The following is a 19311-nucleotide window of genomic DNA, read 5'->3' as shown; positions in this document are numbered from 1 at the left end:
TATCAATATAGCTATATTGACCCATTTTTGCCCCGCCCCTCAGGCCCCTAGGGGGTCAGCACCACCATTTGTACAATTTTGAATCCCCACCCCATAGTGATGCTTCCAGACAAATAGGAGCAATATCCTTTGCTCGGTTTCAGAGAAGAAGTCGTTTATATCAATAGAGCCAAATTGACCCCTTTTGGCCCCGCCCCTCAGGCCCCTGGGGGGTCAGCCCCATCAATTGTACAATTTTGAGTCCCCTACCCATAGGGATGCTTCTGACCAAATTTGGTCAAATTCTTATCAGTGGTTATGAAGAAGAAGTCAATTGTTGACGGACGGACGGACGATGGACGGACGAAGGACGGACGATGGACGGACGACAGACGACGGACGCCACGGTATGGCTTCGGACCAGGTGAGCTAATAATTGTTTGTTCATTATAACTTAAACCAAATAAAATCTGATCCCCAGTCAAACTTATGTAGTTCAAACCAATTTTAAAAGGCTTTTAATTTATGAAACATTTTACATGATATTTATCAAGCTTTTTTTTCTTTTTCTTAAAATCATTGAGGTTCAAATTCTGCTGTGAAAATTTCATGAAATATATATAGTCATTTTCTTGATGGAACTTGTATATATGGTCAGAACCTCACACAATACCTACCAAATTTGAAGGCAAACACAGAACATTACTTGACTACAATAAACTCCAAAATGTATTTCCTCTCCTCAGAAAACTTTAGAAATGTACTATTTGTCCCCGGAAAATGGCGAAAGAAGCAGTTATGACTGGCTGGTAGTGTTGTAGTAAGAGTAGAGTATAAAAGTCCAGTGTTGTGACACCTTTGGAACACCTCTGGATTTATTACTAATGTGTGTGTTTTAACTGTGACGGGAGACAATTAAGTGATTTGTAAAGCATTCGATGTTGCTAACACACTTATCAGAGACGAGGCCCCTAGAGGGGAATTTATTTATATTTTTAGAGTATGGTGAAGGAGAATTGGGCTGAAGTTTAATGATCATTTTTCTGTCTGTATAATTTGAATTCTAAGATCCATTAAATTATTGAAAACATAAAATCTCTAGACTAAATGTTATCAATGCAGCAGTAAAATTCTAAACTTTAGAATTCAAAAGTCATTTGAAATAAATTACAAATATTAAATTATGTATCAACAAAAAGTAGTCTATAAAGTATAGAATATTGCTATTAAGATTAAAATCTGAATTCAGGTGCATTAAAGATATATTACTATCTTTAAATGAAGATAAAAACTTGTTAAAACATGTGATTTCTTTTTTTTTTGAGTAATCTCCCCTTGAGTGCCTCCTCCATGCAACAGATCTAGATTGAAGCCTGCTTAACCCTTTAGCATTTGAACCGCCCAGAGTCGGCCGTAATTTATGACGTATCCTCTGTTCAATCCGCCCAGAGTCGGCCGTGAGTGTATTGCTATTTTTGGTTGCTTAGTGACGATAAATAAACGATCATAATAAAAACAGTAAAGTTGTAATTAAAAGCATACATACTCCTCTTTGTGTCTGTGTTTTTATTTCCTGGTGTTATTCAAATTTTTTGAGGTATTTTGAAAAAAAATGTTGAAGTTGTTTATCGACGTCTCCATAACAACAATGGCAGCCAGCGAAAGTGAAAGTGATTTCGAGTTTGAGGGGTTTACGGACGAAAATGTCCGTGAAGCTTCTGGTAAATTACAGGAAAAGGAGACTGAACTTGAGGAAATGATACACAATGATGAGTCTGACATCGATATAGATGAAAACAGCAACAGCGAGGAGGATTCCGATCAGGAAGAGGATGGTGAGGTTGACCCATATTTAGTGAACATGAACGGAGAATGGTCCCGAGATGTAAATGAAATTTTTGTCCCCGATTTTTCGGAGAATACGGGCCCCCAGCATAATTTAAATACCAATGCTAGTGTTTTAGAATATTTCAATTTATTTCTCCCTCAAAGTTTTTTCGAAACAGTTGCAAATGAAACTAATAGATATGCAGATCAAAGGCAACTAGTTACAGGACCGGACCCAAGATGGCGTCCTACGACAGCAAACGAAATCCGGGCATACATAGGTATGAATATAATGATGGGTGTAAAGCAGTTGCCTCGCATCTGGTGCTACTGGAGCACAGACAAGCGATATTATGATGCATTTATTTCAGGAGTTATGCCCAAAACGCGATTTTTAAAGTTAAATCAATACATTCACTTGCGGGACACGGCAGTTATACCTGGCCGAGATGACCCGGATTACGATCCTCTTTTCAAGGTAAGGCCCATGTTAGATATGGTATCTAAAAAGTTCAGGAAAGCATACAAGCCTGGTAGGGATCTCAGTGTTGATGAGGCAATGATTGGTTTCAAGGGTCGCATTCATTTCCGACAATATATGCCTGCTAAACCAACCAAGTGGGGTGTGAAAGTTTGGGAAGTGTGTGAGTCGGACTCGGGATACTGTTCCAACTTCGAGGTTTACACAGGTAGGAAACCAGGTGGACGTCAACATGGTTTGGGCTATGATGTTGTGTGGAATATTACAAAACCCTTTCACAACAAAAACCATCATTTATATTATGATAGATTCTTCAGCTCAGTATTACTGGCTGAACATTTAGATTTGGTGAGTACTTATGTTTGTGGAACCATAATGCAGAACAGGAAAGGCTTGCCTGCAGAAATTGCTTCTGCAAAGCTAAAAAACAACGGTGAGTTATTGCAAATGCAGAAAGGAAACATGATTGCCACTGGGTATAAGGATAAGAGGCATCTGACATTTTTATCGACATCCCAACAACCATTTCATGGTGAAGGTAAGCCAACATGTAATCTTAATTACAACAGACACATGGGCGGAGTGGACAAGTCAGATCAGATGAGGGCGTATTACCCCGTTGGTCGAGCAGGTAAAAAATGGTGGAGATATTTGCTGTGGTTTGTTATAAATTTGAGCATAGTGAATTCTCACATAGTCTATACGAAATCGGAGAAAGACCCTCCCCCCAAGAAAGGATATGACCACATGGCATTCCGTGTTGACGTTGCCGAGCAACTAATTGCTGGATACACCTGTAGAAAGCATCAGGCAGGTAAGCGAGTCGCTTTGGCGGAGCAAGTTGTGGCTCGAGAGACAATCGGTCATCACAAATTAGAAAAAATTCCAGGTAGGAAAAAGACTTGCAAGGAATGTTCTACTCAGAAAAGACGAACAGCAAAAGGTAGGCTCGTGGAGACCTCATTTTTCTGTGTATTCTGTGATGTACCATTGTGCCGGAATGGTTGCTTTGCAGCATATCACGAGAGAAATATGAAGTAGTCAGTCAAAGTTTGAAACTTTTTCTATGGTAAGTCTAAAACTGAAAGCAAAATAGGATAATTTGTGGACCTGTGGAGTGCGGGCCACAACAGTTGTTGTTAGAATGGATTGGGGCATGGGATAATTGGTCTCTGCCCTTGATTAGGATGTATATGTGTAAATAGTAGTTCACGAGTTTACTTACCTGTGTTTTTATAAAAAAAGAAATCAAAAAAAAAAAACAAACAAAAAAATATAAAAAGATTAAAAAAAAACAAAACAAAAATGTTTTATTTGTTAATCACTTTATTTGTGCAATATCTGAAATGAAAGATACTCACTTGAATGTATTTCAATGCATTTGTATATATAATATGCATAATATGAATATGCAAATTAGATACTGTATAATTCTAAATATAAATATTTTCTTCTCTACATTTTCAGGTGACCTGTAGTACATGTCCTCACCAGCAACCATATTGGATAAGAGTGCAGTGTCAACATCAGCATTTACCTGTATAATTTGAAAAGTCAAATAGATTTTATGCAATAACAACTTACCTTTATGTTGCATTCTCATGTATGCAAATTATATGCTAATTAGCATTTAATTACCTGTGAAGTTATCTTCATCAAGTCAATATGTAGTGACATCACTACTGCAAGAACAATGAACACTCAAATTAGTTCAAACTATTCCAGTTTATTATCTGTTATTCAGTTATGAAAAGGCTTGAATTTCATTGAAAACGAGATTTCAGCATCTAACATTTACCTGTAAACTAATTAAGTATTTCTTACCTTTTTCAGGTGATGTAGCATTGACAAGTTGATTTGTTATCGGCGGTTTGTAGAAGAATGTTCATCGGTCCCAATAATTACATTTAGATCATTTTATTTTAATCAAAAGACACATTTTGCCCCCCAAAAACCATAAAAAATACCTGTATACAGGTATTTACCTGTGCGTACCTGCTGAATAAGCAGGTAAAACCACTAAACAAAGACCGGTTTTTGCAGAGGAGTATGTATGCAGCATGTGTAGAAAATTTTAAGTGCCTAGCTTGAATACTTTTGAAGATGTGTTGCTTCAAAGTTGAAACATGAACATTTGAAGTTTTTTCTGAAAAAGTGTGAACATATAAGGGCTATATAGTGTTTTGTATAGTGAATGCTAAAGGGTTAAAGGACAAATAACCAATAGTCCACTCTGTAACAAAATTCTAGGGTTCAAATCACCCCCACACTCGATAACAAAACATTACCATCGCATAACTAAACATATATGTAGATTTCCTGTTGATACCCAATTGGAAGTCACTCAACCATGAATGAACCGTTTCCAGTGTTCGTTCATTAAATAATCAATATTTGGTTACAAATCTTTTCAGTGGTTTATACAAATAGCACAATTAGTAGACAGGGCTTGTAGTTTATTTAAACTGTGGACTTGATAAGACTGTTACGGGTACAGGCCAGGGCAGCTAATGGTAAGGCGAAATTCCATTGATTATACAAACATGTTTAATGTATGCGTAAATGTAAAGTACATTAATTGACATCAAATGCATGGATTTTAAAAAAAGTATTTCAATTGAGGTTTTAATGAAATTCTATACATAAATTATTTCTTCATTAAATCAATTTTGTGATATATCACTTCCTAATTATAATTGGAATCCTAAAAATGGTCCAGCTTTTAACAGAAATTAGTTTGCCAACTTAATGTTAATTTAAATATTAAACACTACATGTATATACTGCTACATATATATATCTTACAATTTGATATACACATAAACATAATTAAATGTATATACATGTACTATACTTTGTGTAACCGGTATCGTTTCAATGGAATAATACTTTGAGGCCTAAGTACATTATACAGTAAAATACCGTCTAATTTTAAAAATACATGCTCCTCAATGTAAGTACCATTTTATATATCTAAGCTCCTCAAGCATTTTGATTGATTTTGTCTCATTTCTTAAGTACAGTACATCCCAGTTAATCGGGTAACGCTTAATCAGGTATTTCGTTTAATTGGGTAAAATTTTAAAAACCAAAACCATTTTCTCTTAAATCATGTTAAAAAAATTCGTTTAATTGGGTTGGAAAAGTCGTATTTGTCGGTTATTCGAATAGAACAATCGGACCAAAAAAAATAGAAATGCTCCGATTTTCACGAAAGTCATCACGTATTTCTTTAAGTTTTAGACATTTATCAACAAATAGGGTAATTTAGATGGTTAAAATGTCAAAAAACGGTAAAATATTACCTTAAACCTTGTACTGATTTAGGGATGAAATTGTGAATTAAAGATGATTTCAGGAGAAAACTGCAAATTTTGGTAATTTGGCTTAAATATGAAATAATTTCAATAGAGAATGCAGGGCGGCCCATTATTGGCCACAAAAATCCACCAGAAAAAGCAGCTTTGATGAAGACAAATGGATTACATTATTCAAAGGAAAAAGACTTTGGTTTGGTTTGTTTGTTTGTTTTGTTTTTTTTACGTCCTATTAACAGCTCGAGTCATTTGAGGACGTGCCAGGATTTGGAGATGGATCCCAAGGAAAGCTGCAGTACCGGGAGAAAAACCACCGACCCACGGTCAGTACCTGGCAACTGCCCCACGTAGGTTTCGAACTCGCAACCCAGAGGTGATGGGCTAGTGATAAAGTGTCGGAACACCTTAACCACTCGGCCACCGTTGCCCCCGTGCATAAGGAGACACACACTTACATATAAGTTACACATAATTATGGCAAAGTGATAATCTGGACTTTGTAAGTATTTATCATATGTTATGATACTGAATTACGTTAATATTTCAAGATTCATATTTTCTTATTTCTTTTTTTGTCATTTTTTTGTGAAAGCAATATTAATTCTTGTTTACAATTTTACTGAAATAAATTATAATATGTCTTCAAAATTAGTGTTTTTATACTATTACTAACTGTTGTTTCTACTCAATGTAAAAAAATATTGGCAAATATTTTAATGCTGTGTACCTGTTAATTCATATCACAGTATGTGTTACAGTGTTTTTATAGGAAGATTGAAATACAAGTTTCTTACATACACAGGAAATGTATTAACAAGATTGCAATTTTGAGCCTATATTTTTCATAATCTTGCAAACCTCTTACCCAGCACAAACAAAATTCTACTATTCTCAACTACATAATAATGAAATAAAGATAAAGGAGTTGTCTCCCTTCATTTGACCCTTCCACAGACTCAAAAACTTTGAAAAAATAGGACATGTAAAATGTATAAGTTTTATTTTTTATTATAAAGATAAAATAGTTGTCTCCCTTCATTTGACCCTTCCACACATGTAAAATGTTTTATTTTTTATTATAAAGATAAAGGAGTTGTCTCCCTTCATTTGACCCTTCCACACATGTAAAATGTTTTATTTTTTATTATAAAGATAAAAGAGTTGTCTCCCTTCCTCTGACTCAAAAACTTCGAAAAAATAGGAAGATACACATAAATGCATCTCTTTTATTAATTTTTTTAAATGACATTTATTCATACTGCACACATGATTATAATATATATACATATATATTTTCATCACATTAACACGAGCTTCAATGTAACCATGGTTTATCAAATTAAATATTGGAAATTTCCAATTGGAGTTTTATAAAAATATATGTACTTTAATTATATGTCTACATTGTTTCTAGTTATAGCGTTGAAACTGTTTAAAATGACAAAAGGAAATTTCATTAAAATGAAGAGCAAATGTACTATGTGTTAATTTGTTTTTGGATCGATCACCATCCTACACTTAGATGTTCAAAACAGTAACCTCTTTCTTATCTCTTCCATTGGAGTGGATACCAACACCTATACATCCAGTACCCAAACCCTACATCCATTCTGAATGACACTACCAAACACAGATATCATTACAGATTAAAAACTTTGATATGGAGACACTTCAAGTGTGTGTGTAAAATAAAAAAAGGAGTTCCCTGTGATTCAGAAGAGAAAGATTAAATAGCCATCAGACACTACCTATTTATTTTGATTTTTGTTTTTATCTTTTGTCTATGTTACATCAACAGACGGAATTCTTCCTCAGGTAAAAACATAAAACTTTGGTACTGGGTCATTAAATTCCTTCCTCTTATACAGCCTAAGTAAGTCATCATATATCAGGTATATTTTTATACTTTTGTGCCACAGCCAATATTCACTGTTATAATGCCACAATACATCCCTAATTTCATTAGAGGGTTGACAAGGGAGGCAAAAGATTGTGCAAACGCATTTACAATGTATGCCATACTGATAGTCATCAGGGTACAAATACTCAGAGAATGGAAATACAACCAGATTTGGACTGAACCCTCACATGAGCTTCCAAACTTTAGATGAAGCTTCAGCTCAGTATAATGTTGAGGTTCCTAGATCTCGAACCGCGTATACCACATCAGGTTTTTACTCAGACACACATCATACCCTATCCCACAAGTTCTGTGGACCGACACATGTACATCAGACCCCATATCACATTCTGTTGTTCGAAACACTTCAAACCTGATATCACCTTTGGTATGTGGACATATCTTTTTTACGCAAAATGTAATATGAGAGAAATAAAAGGTAACAGCCAGATGAAAACTCAAACAAGGACTTCCCAACTCTTGACACTTTAACCATCATACATGGCCGCAAATCTCCAGGTCCACATTGCTAAACCCAGTCTGTAGATCTGCTACATTTGTAATATATATATGCAATTATTACGTCAACCATTTGAACAGCAAATCATGTAGATGTAGGATATATCATTCTGAAACAAGTTATATCAACTTATATTAATCACACTTGTTGGCCCGGATGGAAGCGTGTATTGGGTCTTACTGTGGAAGGAAACTGGAGTACCTGGGGTAAACCCACATGATCACACAGGTGACCCCATATCTTTACACGTCCGATCGGGGAATCGAACCCCGAACCCCGGCCGCCTAAGGTGAAAGGCAAATGTGTTACCACTGTGCCACAAACATGTTGTACAGTGATAGTGATAATTAACAACCAATGATAAACACTGTGATAATCTAACCACCAAAACAATAATTTGATTTTCTGATACATACAATATATCTGTATACCTTATTATATCAATGAGGCTATACAAATAGTACTGCTAATACTAAAAGTAGACTGTTTTCAAACACGATATTCAGGATCAAAGATACGTCATTGTACGGTACACATGTATAAGAAATATAACGACAAACACATGTTTGTTATACAACTTATTCATCACAGCTCAAACGAAAACGGACATTTCCGGACAAACAAACACACAGAACAGGCTATCGCGGCGGTTGGTCGTGTGTAACACTGTGTAAATTATAGACATTTCCTGGCTGTTGTTGTTGATTCAAAGAAATCGCAAGTGACAATATCAACATTGAATATTTACCGCCAGACTTGGGCCTGTCCCTTCCTTTTTGTTGTTTTGTATTCAATTTCGTACTCATGGCTCTTGCTTTAGGATAATTTTGGGTTATACTGAACTGGATCGACACCCCGTGTTGATATTCCCCTTCGCTTATTCACAGTCAGTGCCCGTCAGCGCGTGAAGGCAGCCATATTGTTTCTTGGCAACATCACAACAAACTCTCGCGAGAAAGACAATGCCGATAAAAGTGTAAAGTTTCACTTTGGCGGCAAATTTAAATAATTTACTTTAAAATGTTTTACATTTTGCTTGCCTGATTGTTAAGCTCAAATATCACAACTATACTTTGTATAATACATATGTAGAAGTAAGGAATATTTTCGACTAGTCCAAAGAGCGAAAATATAGTACGAAATCACAGGTCCTTGTGGACATGATTATGATGTTTTTAATTTAAATGTTAATTATAGACAAGTAAATTATTGTATTACAATCGCATGCTTAATTTGTAAAAAAATATCGTACCTTGGCCTTATAAATACTAAAAGGTAAGCAAGTAAAAGATCAAAAATCTAGGTCACCGCCTACCCTCTCGAGGAAATCCCTGTTCTCCCTGAAATATGCATTGTTTTACTGCTACAAGCCTATGTGACATCGATTCAGAAATAGTTTTTCTTCTCAGCTGGCCATCATTTATTAACTGTTGTGCACGCATTGCTCGGAAATTTATATCCGAACTCAAATTAGTAATTATAAGACCAAGGTACGATTTTTTTTTACAAATTAAGCATGCGATTGTAATATAATAATTACTCGTCTATAATGTAAAATTTAAATTAAAAACATCATAATCATGTCCACAAGTACCTGTGTACGAAATATTATAATAATTGAAATAGCCTGCGACCTGCATCCACTCAATATGTCACAAGGATAAAATAAAAACTTAGATGCTTTCTGGCGGGTTTTCATTGCAAAATTTCAACTTAAAGTTGGAATTTCCGACTATCAAAGCTAATATTCTTGGTCAAATTAATTTTATTTTGGAAAATACACAAAATTACAGATTGTTTTTCCATTTAAATTTTGCCGCAATATAGGACTATTATTTCGCAGTGATATGGGTAGCTGAAGCCGGGCGGACCAGTCCATTGTAAGATCTGCTTGTCCATAGACGTCTGCTTCCTGTTCGTATTTAAAGAAAAAAGATATTAGCATTGTCACAAGACAAAACAAAGGCATTGCTATTAGTACGTTGCTGAAGTTTATGTGTATTTGACATTTTAATCGGATTGAAGTTAAAATTATACAAAAAAAAAAAAAAACAAAAAAAAAAAAAAAAACCTAAGCAAATCTGGAAACTTCTTCTGTAAAGGCGTTGTGAGCACTTGGTACTCTCTTCCTGAAGACGTTGTAAGCGCTCCAAGCACAAAAACATTTAAATCAAGACTCTATAGACACTGGCCCTACCACCAAGCAACATTCTAGCCAGCATTTTAATAATAGAGCAATAACCGTGTTAGAAATGTACGGGGGCGTATTGCTGCCACATCAGTGTTTTTTTCTATCTCGAAATTTCGGGTTAGTATCTTGAAATTTCGGGATAGCATCGAAATTTCGGATTAGTAAGTCGAAATCTCGAGTAAGTAAGTCGAAATTCCGTGTTAGTATCTCGAAATTTCGACTTACTTCCCCGAAATTAATATTAACCCGAAATTTCGATTTACTAACCCGATTAATAAAATCTAAAGAACTATCGATACATCTTTACAAGTAGACAACAGCACCAGGAAATTGACAAGGAGAGACCACGAATCAAAGGCTTTAAACATTCTGACAGTAAATTGGGATAGATATCATAAAAAAACCAAGTATGCTAGGTATTGATAAAGCGATGTATATCTCGGGTTCCGCTTCGTAAAGTGACCTTGACCTTGACCCAAAAACCTTGAAACTCGAGCTTTATCTGTAGCCACTCATAGTGAAGTTACATACCAACTAACACCAATATACCTTGAAGCATGGCGGAGAAAAGTGAGGAAAATTGAGTGGACAGACTGGCAAACAGACGGATGGAAAGACAGACGGATGGGGAGTCCCCCTGGTTTTACCGGTAGGGGCTAATAGGGAACAATTCTTCTCTTATAAGTAATCACCCTTGTAATAGGGGAATTTGTCAATGGTCGGCTTGTGGAGAGGTAACTCCGATTTTCGGTAGGTTGCGTAGTTAAAGGGGCATTCCTTCATTCGGACATCAGAAACATGCACAATTTCTATTGATAAAGTCTTTGTCCAAAAAATGATTATATAAGTGTTTGTGCCTACACGTAATGATATTAACGCCGAAATGTACAAGAGAAAGGCGTATCGTATACAAATATCGTATGTAGTTGTATTTGCGGTAATTAGTGATACTTCGGGTCTTATTAAGAATTTTCAGGACTTAATACTCAAAGAACTTCTTGTGAGTAAATCTGCTTTTTTTTTTTTTTTTTTTTTGATACAACTATTTATTCCCCCAGCATAATTAATCTGATTTCTTACTGTAAAGATTAGAACTTTTACTACTTTGAAAAGAAAAAAAATCGAGTAAGTTTAATGTTGACGACTTACACTTAATTCAAACAAAGGAATGCCCCTTTAAACGTGATGGAATGCAATATCCTCACCACAGGCTCACATTGGAATATGTTTTTCTTGCATGCGAAAAAAAAAAAAAAAAAAAAATCGCATGTACAAGAAAAACATATTCCAATGTGAGCCTAAAACGCTTCCGTACCATCTTTTTTTTTCAATTATTATACACAGTCTACTACTTAACTGTGTACATATACACTAATGGGTACCGTGCAGGTACCTATAAGTTAACCACATGAAAATAACGTAGATTTTATTTTTCTTTGCCATCCTGTCGAGTTATGAAGAAAGACAAATTATTAAAGAGATGGCATGAACAACATCAATATATCAAGTGTTTTCTTTTTCTGTCCATTGACATTTTCTTTCGGGGAATACTACCCATCATGAAATTTAGGGGAAATAAATGGCCACAGTGTCTTGAATTAGTCTTTAAATGTTAACAGTTTACAGTTATTCTTTGCTATAATTTTTACATATTTCATCAAAATTTGGGGGATATCCCCTGTTTTGGAGAATTTCCCCCTGTTTTATGTGATTTGTTTCTGTTTTTGTTCAAAGGGGAAAACACCATCACTGTGGAATACTACCTAATTTCGGCAGTAAAATCGGTCAAGAATTACCTCTGTTAACATGCATGTACATTACGTTCCGATAATTTTGTGAGTTGGCTAAACAGCCCAAATTGAACCTTGTGCTATTTTTACACTGTGACAATAATTACAATGTAACTTACAATAAAGTTTTATTCTTTATTGTAATTTATTTATTGTAAAAATCATTGAGTGCTACTTTTTTCTCCTTATAACTTAAAATCGGCAAACGAAAAAAATATATAATGAAAATGGTTTCCTGGACGCATTTCCGTCAATTTTTAGGCAAAAATAAGCCTACCGATAGAAAAATCACAATAGCTGTTTTGGAACACTCAATGTTTCCTTTGTTACTTCACAATGGGTTCTTTGTTTTAAATGGCATTATATGGGAGAAAAGAAGTTGTGAACATGAATATAATGTTGTCAATTAAATTTAATTCATGTATTACCTAAACCTTACGGTTTATCCGTACAAATATATACAGTATATACATGGCAGAAGTAAAAGAAATCAGTAGTGGATTCCGTGATACGAATTCGCATCATGTCCGGGGAAAGGTTTATTTTCTCTGCTGTGTCCATCGAACGCACTCTGTACAATCCACTTTTTATTTTAGGTGTCCAACAGATACGAAAGATTAACCTGATCTATTAACGTAGCAGGGAATGTCCCGATATTATTTACATAAACACATTCCGTTTCATTGATAAACTGCAATATGACATCATAGATAGCAAATGTAACAATCTGATAAACATAAGAATGTTCTACAAAACATTTTTATGTCCTGGAACAGCAGAATAAATCCAGTAAGAGTTACGTCCCCTTTACCACATCTTCTTCATGCCTAGTATCATCACCTTATGTGGCTAATACCACAGGCGCTTGCATATAGAAAATATCACTTTCAATTTTTTTTGATATGACAGCGGTATGTGTAATGTGTTAAGCTCACTATCACATTGAGCTTAACACATTACACATACCGCTGTCATATCAAAAAAAAATTGAAAGTGATATTTTCTATATGCAAGCGCCTGTGGCTAATACCAGCCATACGAGCACGACCACACCTACTTCCGATACTTACACTTTGAGACAGACAGGCAGTGATATCATATATACTAAAGAATTACTAAACAAGTAAAGTTAAAATGTAAACCATTTTTGTTACGACAGAGAAGTGATGGAAACCATGGAAACAGAGGGAAAGGGTATATTTAAATTAGGTGTCGTATTACATATATATATATACATGTATATATGTCTGTTGGTTGGAAATTTGTGACCACATGATTTGGAAAAACCAAAGACAGTCACACAGGAAATTATGTAAAGCCGGTATACCCGAAGCTGAAGTCTAAATTTACTTAATGTTGTACTTTTAAATTAATAAATTAAGATAAAAAAATAATCATTTCATTAAAAAGCATTTCGTTGATGTTAAATTGCTTTAAAGACCCAAAGGGCGGATATTTTAAGCTTTGAAGCAAATAATGGACACTTTGTTTTGCCTTTTAGTTCGACTGTCCTTGATATACAGAAACGTTAACCGGTGTGCATAAAGCATTTACCAAAAAGCACTAAAAAAAAAAAACAACAACAACAACAACAACAAAAAACAACAAAAACAAAAACAAAAAACTTAACTAAACCTGAAGTACATAGGCCTACAGCATTTTTTGCCGGCTTTCCATAATTATGAATTGATCTGATCCACTGATAGGTCCAATGAGTTTCAGTTTCATCTGTATTGAATGTAGAAACCTGAACGTCGAAAAAGATTTCAAAATTTGGGATATTCCAGGTGGTTTTTTAAGATATAAATTATAATGGAACGTGTTCTTACTGTGCATAACCGATCCAACTCTGGTCCGGAATCCGGACGGCGCTCGGGAACCGGTGCTGCTTTTCGTCGATATCCGGGAATCTCGTTCAGGGATCTGGAGAGGGATACAACTCAGGTTTGATGGTCTAGACTTGCAGCAGTTAAAAAGTTGGAATATGTCAGCATCTTTAATAAATCTAGGAAAACCACATGTAGATTCTAGTTTATTGGTTTATTTAATTATTTTGCTTAATGTTCTAATCCCAACAGTCAGGACCACATACACACGCTGTACCTATGTTTGTAATTGAAATATATGGCAGTTTTACAGTGTATACATGTATTTTGATAGATGTTTATACTGCATTGGATTAGGGAAGTTCCTTTGCTATGATCAGTATGTGTTCCTCTCAGAATCACTCGGAATAACAGCGACTTGGCATATTTGGATAAATCACAAGAAACCCGAACGTGTGTTTAATGGGTCGATACTTCCACTTTTTATATGGCAACGTCGTAAAGAAATTTACCAAATATAAATGATAAGCAGTGGCTTTGGAATTTATAACGATATGTGAACACTCGAAACTCTTTGACTGAGAGCAACAGACTCTAGATAATATACTCCATTGCTCTAATAACCACAGAATTTCATTGAATTTAGCGCATACATTAGATACGGCCATGTTAACGATACAGAAATCACTCACCTAGATTTGATTTTCGCCTGTCTGACATTTCTTTCAGCTATATTCCAGCCTAAACGAAAGAAAAGGACACCGACTGAATGTCACTGCGAGCCTACCGGAAGTGTCGTAAGGTAGCATACTTTTTCGCGCGTTATACGTCTGAAATGTTTAAAATTACGAAAATGCGGCTCTGTAGTTTAAACTGAACTATTGTACCGTAAATGTGCATGTTGAATACCAAGATTGATTCTAAAATAAAATGATTGAGATGCGTTTTGAGTCTGGTCAGAATTTTGAAATGACCATTGCAACAGGCGACCGTGTTGGATTTCGACATTAAGTTTAATTATTGAAATTTCGCAAAACGCATCTGCATTATGTATACTATCTTTCGCATATTTCATGGTAAGATTGACTTTGTTCCTCTATAGTGCAATAATTGGCAGACAGCCATCTTTGATTTAGACTACCGACAATTTTCCTGTCCACACGGTTCTGTGTCCCTACCCTTCCACTGTCCTAGATGAAAATCACAATTTGATAAAGTCAAGTCTTTTGTAATAATGATCATAAAAAAAAACAACAACAAAAAAAAAAAAAAAACAAAACAAAACAAAACAAAAAAAAAAAAAAAAAAAAACCCAAAAAACGAGAAAGATGGTGTCTGGAACCAAAAAAGACAATTTAATTCAATTTATAATGACGAATGTGAACGAATGATTGCCAAAAAGGCAAGAGAAAATTAACGACAACATATAATGATTGTAATATATGATAATATTTACGGTCAGGTTACTGAAACATTAAAACACAAGACAAGTGTTTGGTTTCTGTAACAGTGTTGACGGATGAGAGTTAGTGGACTTGACTAGGCTGTCAGGACTTAGGAGGTCCAGGGTTCGAGTCCTGCTCTGGTCATTTTATTTTCCGTTCATAATATATTGTATATGTATACCGCAGATTTTATAATACTTCTAGGGTGTGTATGAAATTATAATGATATTAATAAAAACACAATACGGATTAAAAAAGGGTTTCATCCTAATATGTGCAAAGCATTCCCCCCCCCCCCCTTTTTTTTTAAAAATAGATACGTGATCGTGTCAGATTTTGGTAGGATAGAAAATGTTTTATGGGGTCATTTTGTCACGTGATTGTCGGTGTTCTCTTCCATGCAGCTTATTTGCATATACACAATCGAAATCCACTTTTAGATTCCAGGCCTCGATGTCCGTCCGACAGCTACCGCCTGTAGACGTTTGCTCAGCTTCTGTTACAATCTCTGGTGACAATAAATACATTAACTTACCGTAACAGTTCTTCAGGTAAGTTAATGTTTATCTGCCTCATAATTTAATTTTGTATGAAACACGCATTTTCATTGGCTGAAATAATTTTGTTATACCTCCATAACAAAATTTTTGACGTTGTGAAATGTAACGTCATTTTTGATTGGCTGATGACGTTGCGTAATAATTTATCACAGAAAAGAGTTCACCAAAGAAAGTGAAATATCTTGGTGTGTATTTTTTGATTTAAACATATTTTATTGTATCTTAATATATACATGGGAATTGGGCACAAGTTATCAAACTTATATTAAGCCCTTTCCATATATAATTTTACATACATATAATACATTTATTTTACAAGATGACATATATTTACATATGAGAGAGAGAGAGAGAGAGAGAGAGAGAGAGAGAGAGAGAGAGAGAGAGAGAGAGAGAGAGAGTTATAATGAAGATATAATTAAAAAAAAATTATTATGACTATAGATTATCAAATGAATAAATAAACTATTCCAATAAACTATTCCGATGCCGATAGCAGAAGTTCACACTATTCACTTTTCAAAACACTCTGCTGTTTCTAAAGTTCATCACATCCTGTGCCATGGTTAGCTCTCTCCGTTCGCTTCCTATGCCTCCTGGAAATTCGATTCTCTTTTGCCATCGGCATCGGAATAGATATGATCAGCACACATAAATTTACACAGATATATATAGAGAGATACAGGGAATTAAAATCTATACGAATCAAGAATGTACTTCTGAGTGTTTTTACATATTGTAACATTATCCTCTATGGATAAATCACTGCTTCCATACAGTAAAAGCTGCAGATCTAGCGGTATGAAATTATTCAGATTTCGGTACAATTCGATTCTCTGTTCAACATAATTATTACAGACGAAGAAGAAATGATATGTATCCTCAATAGGATGACCACATTGACAGTAACTATAATCAATCAGATGAGATCGGAAAAGGTCATTATTTAAAGTACTACAACTATTTCTTAATCTTGCATGCAATATATTAGATTTCCAACAGAGTAATAATATGGTACTTTTGATATATTAGTGATAGACTTTTTAAAAACTAAGTATGAGTTACTTTGCCTAGTTTCTAAATATAATTGGTTCCAAAGTCGAATAGTAGCCGGGAAAAACGAAATATTGGTCAAATGAAGTCGGTAAATTTGGTAAAGAGTAGTTATTGGCGTCTCGGAGGTTATAGTGAGAGTTTTCAGATACTAAAGGTGTGTGTGTATAAGACGAAATTAAATTATAAGAATTAACATTAATTATTTTTTCTGTTATACAGTCATAACATAAAAAACTGCAGTGTACTTTCTTCATAAACCACTTCGCGGTTTATTTAGTCTGTATAACAGAAAAAATAATTGATGTTAATCCTTAAATAATAATTTCTTCGAGTGAAAACAAATTATATTATTATATGAAAAACTTTTTGCTCTGGATTGACTATGGATGGAAGGGAAGTAACTCTGGCTTTCTTACTGAACGGATTAAAAAAATGGCGACGTTAAATATTATCGAGAATTATATTTCCGTCTGCTATTGAAGTTGTTGATCACAGTTCAATAACTTATGAAATTGGTCGCCTATTTCTCTTAAATTACATACAGGACAAATTTTATGTTCACGTGGTATATCAGACCATCTACCACTTCCGATTGGTGTTTTTGTAATTTGGGAGAGAGTTCTAGCCGCTAATTCTTTAAACAGAGTTCAGTCATGTAGATTCTGTCATTGATTTATTTAGAGGAAGTAAAACATTTATTTTTCCAGTTTGCGATTTTTTTTATTTTTTTTTATAAAATATCGTACTCTTGATATATACTTGAACACTTTTGACTATTAAATATATCTAATAAACTATACATTCTTCAAACATATTTTTCACGTATTTCTACCAAGACGAGATGGAATATGACATAATTATTAATAATTTGTTGTTCAACATTTTCTGATTTTTTTGTCAAAAAAGTCCCCAATCCAATCATTCTGACTTTAACATTAATACCAGAGAAATATTTCCTTGTAGGACGCCTGGTGCTATTCTCGATTGCACGCTTGGATGAACATCATGATGACATCATACATGTCAGATATCTTGTTTCTCAGCTGAGTTTAGGAAAACCACATTTCTAAATCAAACACATGACCCACTTCGATGTTTTCATCGCTTTCCACATACTGAAGTCGGTTTGTTTAATATTGACACATGGGATATACATGTAGATCTGAAATCCACATATACCTTAAGAAAACATCAATACACGAAAGAGCAATATCAGGTAGGTCACATTAAATAATCACACGAATATATTAAACACAAGAAATAGTTCACATCAGTCTGAAATATGACAAGTGGTTCGCGTGGGAAAATTGTAGAATTGTGTTGACATGATACAAAGACATAGTCCGATCTAAATCCCCCACCGGATTACAGGTGAAATTATCGTACAAAGGTCCACAACTGAGTATAATCTTTAGATAAATTTGAAATAGTGTGAAACGGTAACTTTTCTACGATTCACCTGTCATTCTCAAGGCTTATCCCAGAAAGAAAATGGTAAATGGTGATCTGGTGGCACAGTGGTAACACACTTGTCTTTCACCTAGCGGCCGGGGTTCGATTCCTCGATCGAAAAAAAGGACGGGGTTTGGTTCGTTTTGTTTAACGTCCTATTAACAGCCAGGGTCATTTAAGGACGTGCCAGGTTTTGGAGGTGGAGGAAAGCCGGAGTACCCAGAGAAAAAAACACCGGCCTACGGTCAGTACCTGGCAACTGTCACTCGAAGGTTTCGAACTCGCAACCCAGAGGTGGAGATCTAGTGATAAAGTGTCGGGACACCTATTTAAAAAAAATTTTTTTTTGAAAGATGTCGCTTTAAAATACACTCTAAACCAGACCCTAGTTAATTTTTGAAACCATTGGAAAAGGAAAATATCAATATAGCTCAGATATACTTAAAAAACAGTATACATATCATGCGCAGGTGAAACATGGTCGTTATGAAACGGTTTGCTTTATAACTGATAAGCAATGGAATACATATCGGGCATTTTACAGTGCATTACGCCGCCGTATTAATTTCTCAGGTTCACATGACATCATACATGGTACTTTTTTAATAGAGGAAAGAGAATGATTTATCAGCCTAATTATTTCTGGGTTTAGGCAATATCCACTTATTTCATCCATTTCTTCCATTCATTTAACACATGTAAACATGGGTCACCTTTACTATATATGAAATACGTTTTTGAACAACATTGTTTGGTCTTATTAACTAGAGTCATGGCTTTGTGCACTTATAAAATTCTAATTTCATACAAAAGTGTGAAATTAGTTACTTTATAAACAATATCAATAATGGGGATCGAACCAAAGCCGCCAAGGTTAAAGGCAAGGTGACTTACATACATGTAATGACGTATATTGGCACCAGGACACGGTACATTGATGAGGTGATGAGGACAACCAGTTTGATCA

At 34.8% G+C, this 19311-nt stretch overlaps 1 protein-coding gene across 2 annotated transcripts in view; it reads right to left on the bottom strand.

The window, feature by feature from the left end:
• LOC117315448 (MYCBP-associated protein-like) overlaps window positions 1-8952 on the bottom strand; it is a 46040-nt gene extending 37088 nt beyond the window's left edge. The window contains exon 1 of one of the 2 annotated variants that reach the window (XM_033869640.1): window positions 8773-8952. In XM_033869640.1, the coding sequence (XP_033725531.1) occupies window positions 8773-8830 (58 nt within the window). In that variant the 5' untranslated portion in view covers window positions 8831-8952. Of the gene's footprint in view, window positions 1-656; window positions 1043-8772 lie in introns of those variants that run through there. The other variant, XM_033869638.1, reaches the window with a different exon arrangement.
• Window positions 8953-19311: the final 10359 nt, after the last annotated feature.

This window comes from Pecten maximus, chromosome 17, assembly GCF_902652985.1.
Source record: "Pecten maximus chromosome 17, xPecMax1.1, whole genome shotgun sequence".
In the NCBI taxonomy this organism is placed as follows: domain Eukaryota; kingdom Metazoa; phylum Mollusca; class Bivalvia; order Pectinida; family Pectinidae; genus Pecten; species Pecten maximus.
This window is presented reverse-complemented; position numbering and strand designations above follow the sequence as displayed.